Source organism: Monomorium pharaonis, chromosome 1, assembly GCF_013373865.1.
Source record: "Monomorium pharaonis isolate MP-MQ-018 chromosome 1, ASM1337386v2, whole genome shotgun sequence".
In the NCBI taxonomy this organism is placed as follows: domain Eukaryota; kingdom Metazoa; phylum Arthropoda; class Insecta; order Hymenoptera; family Formicidae; genus Monomorium; species Monomorium pharaonis.
In genome coordinates, this window is record NC_050467.1 from 1,536,865 (window position 1) to 1,549,109 (window position 12,245).

At 39.5% G+C, this 12,245-nt stretch overlaps 1 protein-coding gene across 1 annotated transcript; it reads left to right on the plus strand.

Moving 5' to 3' along the window:
* Window positions 1-1,628: 1,628 nt before the first annotated feature.
* Window positions 1,629-11,873, plus strand: LOC105831979 (serine protease easter). The gene is made up of 8 exons (XM_012672530.3): window positions 1,629-1,790; window positions 2,974-3,157; window positions 8,205-8,282; window positions 8,905-8,978; window positions 9,114-9,292; window positions 10,455-10,561; window positions 10,747-11,033; window positions 11,315-11,873. Exons 2-8 carry the CDS (start codon window positions 3,103-3,105, stop codon window positions 11,699-11,701), a joined length of 1,167 nt encoding a protein of 388 aa, XP_012527984.2. The 5' UTR covers window positions 1,629-1,790; window positions 2,974-3,102; the 3' UTR covers window positions 11,702-11,873.
* Window positions 11,874-12,245: the final 372 nt, after the last annotated feature.

The window sequence follows — 12,245 nt, forward strand, 5'->3', positions numbered from 1 at the left end:
AACAATTATATCATGCTTTTAAAATAATACTTATAGTATTGAAATAAGACTACAATATTTTAAAATTCAAGATTTTCAAATTCTTCTAAGAAGATTATATATTGTTAAGCTTATATGTATATGAAACAAGGATCGCTTTAATTTGACGTACATAAGTTTCAATTTGAGAATAATTTTTTTCCGTGTAGAACGCAAATGTATCTTTCACGTGAGATATATGTATATATACATATAATGAATGGCAAGCATGATTCGAATCGCGATAGCAAGACCTTAAAGTTCGTGAGGCGTTTGATAAATACATAAATAAAGATTTCATTCAAGAAATTGACGAAAACAAAGTTATAGGGATAAAAAAGATCTTCTACGTTTGTGGAATTAGACGATTTAAGCGTCTAGGAAAATAATTTATAAAAAAACATTATTAGTGCGTATTTTTAATTAATAAAAATAATTATTGTTAATTTACAAAAAAACTATTTTATACTTTTATTAGAATAAAGCGTTTTACTGCCGCTATAATTCCATTCCATTAAACTGAGACTTCTTGGAATGTGACTTAAGATAAACTAAAGCGTTACTTTTAATTATACGCGTAAAATAAACATTGTGCATGTATAACATCAATTTAAAAAAAAACAGAAAATAGCAGCTTCTCAAAAAAGAGAAAGAAGTTTTAAATTATGCTAAATAAGTTACATATGCGGGCGCGCGCGCTCACACATTACTAAAATAAAAAATTTAGTTATCTTTATACATAATAAATGATTGTATAATATAATATTTTTTATTTAAAAAGACTTATAAACATATTGAATAATATAAATATATACAGTTAACTAAAATTAATTGCTTACATATTTTGTCTTATAATAAAACATTTTACAGATTTTTTTTATTTTTACAAATATTTTTAACGAACATTATTCAAATAAAACGTCATAAATTTAAAATAAAATTCTACATTAACTAATTATCAAGAAGTGTTAATATCTCTACAAAATGTTAATTTACTCTCTAAATTTCTTAAAGTAAAAATACTGTCACTACAATTTTTTGAATAATTTTGCACTTGAATACAAGTTAAAAATTTACTCTATTAAATTTTAGATCTTATATTCAATAAAAAATCACTTGAAAAATTGTAGTGACAGTATTTTAACTCTAAGAAATTTAAAGAATATATAAAAATATATATAAATTATATAAATATTTATATAAATATATATAAATTACAGTATATAAATTTAACATTAAATTTTTAATGTAAATAGATTACAATATATAAGATACACAATAAAAAACGACAGTTCTCTAAATAAGAATTATAAAATGCTTTTTAGTTAAAGATTGAATAAATTAATCAAAAACATGTATTTTTAGGAAAATTTACTCCGTACAACATTATTCCTATAAACATAACATTTGTCAGCATCAGCAGTCACACAGTTATTCGTGTTGCAATAAGTTATTTTCAATAATAAAGATTCAGCGTGGAAGGAATTTTCCATGTGGAAAACTTCGCACTTTTGATTTTTATGAAATCACGCACAATTCGCAGTTTAATCGATAACAAATCATCGCCAACTATTATCATCAACAATTATTCTTACCAAGCCAACGGATTTATTAGACTCGCAAGTAGCAAAGAAGTTTAGTCGTTTGGTGATTTGTAGATAGTAATTAAGTTAATACTGGTCTGATAATAGTGAGCCATCTTGGCTTGAGTACGATTTCGACACGAGAGTCTGGCGCTAATTGCGAGTGAAACAATCGCATTCTTCAACTAAGTAAGTATTTTATTATAGCAAAGAAGCATATGAGAAAATAAAACTGATCAAGAATAAAATACTCACGGAATATTAGTACAAAAACTGCAAACATGCTTAACCCATTCATTGCCAGTGCAAAATATATTTCTCGTTTATTTTTTTTTATTTTTATATTATAAAGATTATTATTAATATACTAATGATAATGTTTAACTTTTCGGGTACAGAAATACTTAGTTTAGATGTTTTCAAAGTTTTTTGCATTTAATTGTACCTTAGTAATTGTTTATAATAATTTAAATTAATAAAAATTGATTTTTCTAAATTCTAAAATTAAACTTGAACTTTTTTAAGTATAATGGATTTTTTGGGTCGCTGATTACTAATCTAAGGTAAAAACTAAAAAGTTTTAATGGCGGATTCAACATGGTGGATAGAAATATTAGAAACTGAATGTTTTAAGTTTTAAAAAACATAACCGTATTCTACATAAAATTTACAAAATATAAATGGTTCTTTGTAATATTTTATTTAGATATATTATTTTTGAGATAAAAATTCATAAATCTTGATAATGCTACGAGGCAGTAAACCATATTTGTCAAGCAGCCTTGACAAATGGAAATTAAGAATGGAATGATAAAGATAATATTAAAATTTTTTTAATGGCATATATTGTACATATATGCCATTAAAAAAATTTTAATATTATCTTTATCATTCCATTCTTAGATCTGCAAAAGAATCTATTAAAAAATAAATTTATTGTAAAAATATCCCAACTTTTACTAATTTTCTAGCTGATAACGGTCATATTAAATCTCTCTATTAAATTCGCAAAATCTGAATTCAGATTTGAAATCAGTAATCCAAAAAAACGTAGGTATGCAAAATGTCAAGAAAATATGTTTAAGAAAACCTCATTCGGCAATCAATTAAAAGATTAAAAGAAAAATGTTACATTTAAGTTTTGGCATGCAAATTTGGCAAATGCATGCGAATACGATCGTTTTATTTATAGAAACATATTGAATTATTTTCGATGTATGTATACAATTACAAAAATAACATATCCTCAAAACAAATGATAAGATTATTAACGTATGTCATATGCTGACTATTACAATCACAAGTAGCAAAATAAAATGTTAACACATTTCATTCTGAATATTTATGATTGTCATCGTTATTTTTTCGTCAGGAAACCAAAACAAGAAAAATCTTTTTCGCTGTGATATGTGAAGAAAACAAGAGAGAAGAAGGGAAAAAATTATAAGCTGCGAAGTGTTTTTGAGACTAATTGGAGAAGAGCTACATACTGAGATCAAAAATGATGCTCATCAATTTGTTTGTTCTTTTCTTCGCTCTAACAATAATTGATGCACGTTAGTAATTAATTAAATATCAGTTTGTTACACAGTATTCTAACCAGAAAAAAAACTTTTTTTTTAATACTAAAATTCTACGATGGATATGTTTGTAACTAAATTTTTTAGAAAACTTTGTTTTTATTTCAAATCATAAAAAGACATTTGGTACAATTAATTAATACAATTAATTAATACAATTAATTAATATGTTTAAAACTAAATATAGAGAGAAAAATTTCTTTTATATTTAATAAAAAGTTTGGTTCGACTATTTCAATGGATATATTTCTTTTTACTAAATTTTAAACATATTTTTTTTAATTTAATAAAACTAGAACATTACAAGCGCGCGCTGCGCGCGCGCTATTTGACTTTTTACTTTAAAAATAATAATAATTGCAATTTGATTTTCTCTATCTTTCATTTACATTAATCAAACGTCTTCTGCAATTTTAAATAAAAAAATTTAAAGTTTAATTATACATACATACATACCTACATACCTACCTACATACATACATACCAACATACATACCTACTTGCATACTTACTGCTATCTAGCTACCTAGCTATCTAGCTACCTAGCTACATATTTATCTAGTTACGTTCGCTCGTTTGCTCCCTTCCTTGCACCCTTTTTCACTCACTCACTCACACACTCAGTCATTCACTGGCTCACTTCTCGCTCACTCCTCGCTCACTCGCTCACCCCTCGCTCACTCGCTCACTCCTCGCTCACTCTTCTCTCACTCGCCAGCTCGCTCACGCGCTCACTCCTCGCTCACTCTTCGCTCACTCCTCGCTCACTCGCACCCTCGCTCACTCGCTCACTCCTCGCTCACTCCTCGCTCACTCCCGGCTTACTCCCGGCTCACTCCTCGCTCACTCCCGGCTCACTCCCGGCTCACTCCCGGCTCACTCCTCGCTCACTCCCGACTCACTCCCGGCTCACTCCCGGCTCACTCCCGGCTCACTCCCGGCTCACTCCCGGCTCACTCCTCGCTCACTCCCGGCTCACTCCCGGCTCACTCCCGGCTCACTCTCGGCATACTCCCGGTTCACTCCCGGCTCACTCCTCGCTCACTCGCACCCTCGCTCACTCGCTCACTCCTCGCTCACTCCTTGCTCACTCCCGGCTTACTCCCGGCTCACTCCTCGCTCACTCCCGGCTCACTCCCGGCTCACTCCCGGCTCACTCCCGGCTTACTCCCGGTTCACTCCCGGCTCACTCCTCGCTCACTCGCACCCTCGCTCACTCGCTCACTCCTCGGTCACTCCCGGCTTACTCCCGGCTCACTCCTCGCTCACTCCCGGCTCACTCCCGGCTCACTCCTCGCTCACTCCCGACTCACTCCCGGCTCACTCCCGGCTCACTCCCGGCTCACTTCCGGCTCACTCCCGGCTCACTCCTCGCTCACTCCCGGCTCACTCCCGGCTCACTCCCGGCTCACTCTCGGCTCACTCCCGGCTTACTCCCGGTTCACTCCCGGCTCACTCCTCGCTCACTCGCACCCTCGCTCACTCGCTCACTCCTCGGTCACTCCCGGCTTACTCCCGGCTCACTCCTCGCTCACTCCTGGCTCACTCCCGGCTCACTCCCGGCTCACTCCCGGCTCACTCCCGGCTTACTCCCGGTTCACTCCCGGCTCACTCCTCGCTCACTCGCACCCTCGCTCACTCGCTCACTCCTCGGTCACTCCCGGCTTACTCCCGGCTCACTCCTCGCTCACTCCCGGCTCACTCCCGGCTCACTCCCGGCTCACTCCTCGCTCACTCCCGGCTCACTCCCGGCTCACTCCCGGCTCACTCCCGGCTCACTCCCGGCTCACTCCTCGCTCACTCCCGGCTCACTCCCGGCTTACTCCCGGCTCACTCCTCGCTCACTCCCGGCTCACTCCCGGCTCACTCCCGGCTCACTCCCGGCTCACTCTCGGCATACTCCCGGCTCACTCCCGGCTCACTCCCGGCTCACTCTCGGCATACTCCCGGTTCACTCCCGGTTCACTCCCGGCTCACTCCTCGCTCACTCGCACCCTCGCTCACTCGCTCACTCCTCGCTCACTCCTTGCTCACTCCCGGCTCACTCTCGGCTCACTCCCGGCTTACTCCCGGTTCACTCCCGGCTCACTCCTCGCTCACTCGCACCCTCGCTCACTCGCTCACTCCTCGGTCACTCCCGGCTTACTCCCGGCTCACTCCTCGCTCACTCCCGGCTCACTCCCGGCTCACTCCCGGCTCACTCCCGGCTCACTCCCGGCTCACTCCCGGCTTACTCCCGGTTCACTCCCGGCTCACTCCTCGCTCACTCGCACCCTCGCTCACTCGCTCACTCCTCGGTCACTCCCGGCTTACTCCCGGCTCACTCCTCGCTCACTCCCGGCTCACTCCCGGCTCACTCCCGGCTCACTCCTCGCTCACTCCCGGCTTACTCCCGGCTCACTCCTCGCTCACTCCCGGCTCACTCCCGGCTCACTCCCGGCTTACTCCCGGTTCACTCCCGGCTCACTCCTCGCTCACTCGCACCCTCGCTCACTCGCTCACTCCTCGCTCACTCCTCGCTCACTCCCGGCTTACTCCCGGCTCACTCCTCGCTCACTCCCGGCTCACTTCTCGCTCACTTTTGACTCACTCCCGGCTCACTCCCGGCTCACTCCCGGCTTACTCCCGGTTCACTCCCGGCTCACTCCTCGCTCACTCCCGGCTCACTCCCGGCTCACTCCCGGCTCACTCCCGGCTTACTCCCGGTTCACTCCCGGCTCACTCCCGGCTCACTCCCGGCTCACTCCCGGCTTACTCCCGGTTCACTCCCGGCTCACTCCTCGCTCACTCTCGACTCACTCCCGGCTCACTCCCGGCTCACTCCCGGCTTACTCCCGGCTCACTCCTCGCTCACTCGCACCCTCGCTCACTTGCTCACTCCTCGCTCACTCCTCGCTCACTCCCGGCTTACTCCCGGCTCACTCCTCGCTCACTCCCGGCTCACTCCCGGCTCACTCCCGGCTCACTCCCGGCTTACTCCCGGTTCACTCCCGGCTCACTCCTCGCTCACTCGCACCCTCGCTCACTCGCTCACTCCCGGCTTACTCCCGGCTCACTCCTCACTCACTCCCGGCTCACTCCCGGCTCACTCCCGGCTCACTCCCGGCTTACTCCCGGCTTACTCCCGGTTCACTCCCGGCTCACTCCTCGCTCACTCGCACCCTCGCTCACTCGCTCACTCCTCGCTCACTCCTCGCTCACTCGCACCCTCGCTCACTCGCTCACTCCTCGCTCACTCCTCGCTCACTCCCGGCTTACTCCCGGCTCACTCCTCGCTCACTCCCGGCTCACTCCCGGCTCACTCCCGGCTCACTCCCGGCTTACTCCCGGCTCACTCCCGGCTTACTCCCGGCTTACTCCCGGTTCACTCCCGGCTCACTCCTCGCTCACTCGCACCCTCGCTCACTCGCTCACTCCCGGCTTACTCCCGGCTCACTCCTCACTCACTCCCGGCTCACTCCCGGCTTACTCCCGGCTCACTCCTCACTCACTCCCGGCTCACTCCCGGCTCACTCCCGGCTCACTCCCGGCTTACTCCCGGCTTACTCCCGGTTCACTCCCGGCTCACTCCTCGCTCACTCGCACCCTCGCTCACTCGCTCACTCCTCGCTCACTCCTCGCTCACTCGCACCCTCGCTCACTCGCTCACTCCTCGCTCACTCCTCGCTCACTCCCGGCTTACTCCCGGCTCACTCCTCGCTCACTCCCGGCTCACTCCCGGCTCACTCCCGGCTCACTCCCGGCTTACTCCCGGTTCACTCCCGGCTCACTTCTCGCTCACTTTCGACTCACTCCCGGCTCACTCCCGGCTCACTCCCGGCTCACTCCCGGCTCACTCCCGGCTCACTCCCGGCTCACTCCCGGCTCACTCCCGGCTCACTCCCGGCTCACTCCCGGCTCACTTCCGGCTTACTCCCGGTTCACTCCCGGCTCACTCCTCGCTCACTCCCGGCTCACTCCCGGCTCACTCCCGGCTCACTCCCGGCTTACTCCCGGTTCACTCCCGGCTCACTTCTCGCTCACTTTCGACTCACTCCCGGCTCACTCCCGGCTCACTCCCGGCTTACTCCCGGTTCACTCCCGGCTCACTCCTTGCTCACTCCCGACTCACTCCCGGCTCACTCCCGGCTCACTCCCGGCTTACTCCCGGCTCACTCCCGGCTCACTCCCGGCTCACTCCCGGCTCACTTCCGGCTTACTCCCGGTTCACTCTCGGCTCACTCCTTGCTCACTCCCGACTCACTCCCGGCTCACTCCCGGCTCACTCCCGGCTCACTCCCGGCTCACTCCCGGCTCACTTCCGGCTCACTCCCGGCTCACTCCCGGCTCACTCCCGGTTCACTCCCGGCTCACTTCTCGCTCACTCGCACCCTCGCTCACTCGCTCACTCCTTGCTCACTTCTATTTATACCATTATTATCAAAGAATATAAAAAATATTTCAAGTTTATATACCACTAGACACCACAGACGCGTGCTTCGCGCGCGCTACTTAACTTTTTATTTTTTACCTTTTAAAAATAAATTACAACAATAAATGTATAGATAATATTTATATAAATTTGACAGCTGTCAAAATTCAATTGCAATGACAGCTACTCTTGCAACACGAAGTAAGCGCAGCGAGAGAACCAATTGGCATCGCGGAAAAGCGACAACAATGATTTTCGAGAAATGCGAGCAATTGACTTTACATGCCTTTTTTTAGATAGGATAGGATAGGATTGATTAAAACTAAAAAAGTATATGTTTTGGAATAATCGAACAAAACTGTTTATTAAATCTAAAGAAACCTTTCTCTCTGTGTATACACCTGATTTTTAATGTACATTTATATCAAATTTTTCTAAATATTCCTATTTTCTTAATTTTGCCAATTCTTTAATTTGAGATTTTTTTGATGTGTATATTTCTGAAAATCAATATGTCGGATACATTTTAAACTTTGAAAAAATTTGAATTTTGTATTTACATAACTACTGCTTAAATAATATTAATTGATGAAATTGAATTTATTGTTACAGAAAATAACTGCCCAGGTAAATGTATCGACATTCTCGATTGTCCGGAACATAGACACTTTTGGACTAATCTTTGGACAGGTATAGAATGTTTCCGTAACCTACAGATCATGATGTTAAGTTGCCTATCTGCCAATCGGCAGACGCATTAATCAATTTCGCGCAATAAAATCAGGATGCAAATCCTGATGGATATATTTTACTGAAATGTATTTGAAAATATCTCAGTTGACTCTGTTTCATTATTATTTTATCAATATTTCTATAAAAATTTATAATATCTAATATCTCAATATTTTTTTATTATTTTCGTATAAAATGCAATGTAATATTGTGAAATATAACTTTGCATATATAAAAAAAATCACAAAAACTTTTTAAAATATTACACGTTATGAATTTTTATTATATACGTATTATCAAGATTTTCAATACATTTTAATATATTAAAAATAAATCATAATTTTTCTTATGAAATATTGCAAAATGTATAGAAAGTAAAAAAATTTTTTTAATATTATTACACATTATAAATTTTTATTGGAATATTGATGAAATGATAAATAAATGGGGATCAATTGAGAAAGACTTTATTAAAAAAATATATTAATATTTAATAATATAAATAAAGTAGCATGTGAGTAATACAAATATAATTTAACATAGATAAAATATAATAAATTTATATATGATGACTTTATAGAAGAAACTTATCAAACGATCGAAAGTTTGCAATGTAGCCCTAAGGGCACTTACCCGAAGATTTGCTGCAATCAGGTAATTGAATTTGATTTGAATGGATTTACTTATCGATAAAAACATTAACTTAAAATAATTTAACTTAGCTATAACTAACTTAATTTAGAAATGTTGCTTTTTTCCTCGTGTTAATATATTGATCTTCAACAACAGACAGAAACAACAGAGACCTTAGAAGATATTCCAGATTTTCCATATGTGATGAACCATCCGAATTTACGTTTGTTGGATCATCAAGCGTGCGGGTTAAATGTGGATTACGACAATAAAACCAAATTTAATCAGTATCCCTGGATAGCACTGCTCAGATATCAAGGATACGATGATGACTGGTAGAAATCTCGTTAGAAACGGATAAAACATGTATTTCATCCGTTTTTAATTGTTTTACTATTTCTTTCTCTACATTTACAGATAGAAACGGATAAAAAATGTTGCAGATTATCAATGAAATAAACTCCGACGGGCGCAACTAATCTGTCAAATAAAGTGCCCCTTTCAAATGGGTATTAAATGTCTGTTAAACAAGCGATGTTTGTTAACTTTGTTATAATACCTTTTGATATTAGTTTTGAATTAAATATTGAAGATTAAATGCTGTAAATATTGCACGTTATTATGGCTGTATTATTGCTACATTGTATTGCGAAAATGTTAAAGATTATAATGTGATAATTTTAAATGCTGAAATAATTGCAAAATATTTGTTTTAAATTATATTTGTCTAATCATTAACAAATATTATTTAAAGAAGTATGTTCTGACAAGACTATTGCGTTATGGCGAATCATCATAGCACAATTTTTGATGCCATTATTTTGCAATGTTTGTAAAATCTTCCTATCAGGGCATATATATGTAGATTCTTGCAATCTGCAACATTTTAAATATTAGTTTTTGCAAATTTGGCGGAATTTTGGGATTTCAAGTTTTTTACAATTAAGAATTTTTTGCAATTAATAAAAAATATTTTACACGGTGCATTTACGATATGAATAGAAACGGACAAAAATCGTATACGTAATTATAAACAGATTCCTATAAGTTGACATTGCAAGCAGAGGCAGATGGGCAATTTACAAATATGGATAAATGTCTACAATCGATGCGTTTAGGATGTGAACACAAACGGACGAAAATCGTATCCGTAATTATAAATTCCTATAAATTGAATCAAATGCAGATGGACATAGCGTTCGTTATTGCAGACAGCATATCTAATGCATGCAGGATGCAAACAAAAATAAACAGGATTTATTTCTCTTAAAAACTTATAAATATTGATATACGGATTGATTACCAATACGTACAGTTACGCGCCGTTGCAATTTCTGGCTGCATTTGCAAATACAATAATGTTGCTAATAGAAACGGATAGTAATTGAGTTTTTTCTTTAAACTTGCAAGTACAATGTATAGGATTCCGTTAAAAACTGTTAAACATCCTATCTTTTTAAACTGTTTTTAACTGTTTCTAACTCAAATTTTTATCAGGTACGACGAACGACAAGACAACGACCGAGAGAGATTTTTTTGTAGCGGTACAATCATTTCCTCACGCTACATCCTTACCTCTGCTCGATGCAGAAATCGAGGGAGAAGTAAGAAACACTTATACCATACAAGTATATCGTACGACAAAAATTGTAAAGCATAATTTGGCATAATATCTAAAAAGAAGATTAAATTTAAAAATAGTTCAAAGAGATTTTAAATATCTCAAGTTTTACTCTTTTCTTATAACTGGTATAAATTTGTGTGACGATTGACAATCATTGTTTCTCAGACTACAGATTGATAGGCGTCAGGGTAGGAGATTATGATCTAAGCAAGGAACGTGATTGTGAAGTGGACGAAAACGGGCGCGAGGTGTGTGCCGAGAGGTATCAAGATTTCGATATAGCTAAATCTGGATTTTATACTTATCCGGACGAGGCTTCCAGATTTCAAAGGAAAAACGATATCGCTCTTATCAGGTTGAATGATACCATAGACTTTAGTTTGCCAAATGTCAAGCCCATTTGTTTACCCTTCGGTTACACCGCAAAACAATTTCGTCGAGAAATATCTTGGGTGAGAACAATCAATATATTTTTAATCTTTTTTTAATTATTTATTCTTTTTTTCATCTAATTTATTCATTCAGAAAGTACAATAAAGAAAAAAGCAATCAAACAGTTTTTTAATGTTATATTTTATTTTATTGTAACTTAACGACTGCAATAACATTAAATTGTTTGCCGAAACATTGTTAACCATTTCTAATAGATTTCTTTTAATTCAGAGATTATCTGTATGTTTTTGTAAAGTCTAATTTACTTCTATTTCAAAACTTCTTTTCTAATTGGTAATAGGTGGACGTGCCCGGCTGGGGTATGACGACATATGCTCCCATCAAAAGCTTAAAACTCCTAAGTGTAAAGCTGAATGTAGTTCCCAACGAGTACTGTAAAAAATTAAATTTTTACGGGCAAATAGCTATTTATTCAGATGAAAAAGAATGGTACAAATTAATATGTGCTGGCGGTCAAATTGACGTGGAACATCCCTGTAATGGTGACCTTGGCGGACCTTTACATGCGGTTAGTACATACGTATATGATGAACACGACAACGTACGCACAGTCCAGTATGGCGTGATGACCGAGGATAGATATCCATGCGGCACCAAGCTCCGTCCCAACATTTATGCCAACGTCGCCTATCATATGGATTGGATCCTTAACACTATGACTGATTAAAACGCGATTAATGGTGGAACGTTAATCTTTCTCGTGTTTGAAATATATATGATGATATATGCAAATCTATCGGTATTCCGTGACGATGAATTTAATTTTTATACATAGGGCGTTTAATGAATAGATAAAATTTGATTTCAAGAAATTGACAAACTGAGTAGAATTACAACGATAAAAGAAAAATGTCTTTGACTTTTAAAATTTAGCGACTTAGATGTTTAAAAAGAGGATCTATAAAAGTGAATGTGATTAGTGCAGCTTTCTAATTAAAAATTATTGTTAAAAGAGCAAATTTTAAATATTTTTATTAAAATAAAATGTTTACTGTATATCTGTATACATAATATGTAAATGTCTTATTACTATATAATATTATTTTATTAAATAAAGGTTTTGACAATTACAACTTAAGTTCACTTTGATTGTGATTGACTTTTAATCACGTTAATGTGTGACAAATAACATATCTATGTACATTTCAAATTTTCAAATTTGCGATAATTCGAATCACAATGTCAAGAATTTAAAGTTCGCGAATTTAATA

Bases quoted from the DNA above. Each gene is read 5' to 3' on its own strand.
- LOC105831979 (XM_012672530.3), top strand. From the start codon at position 3,103: ATGATGCTCATCAATTTGTTTGTTCTTTTCTTCGCTCTAACAATAATT. The intron at 8,979-9,113 runs GTAATTGAATTT...CTTCAACAACAG, and splicing joins CGAAGATTTGCTGCAATCAG to ACAGAAACAACAGAGACCTT. The intron at 9,293-10,454 runs GTAGAAATCTCG...AATTTTTATCAG, and splicing joins CAAGGATACGATGATGACTG to GTACGACGAACGACAAGACA.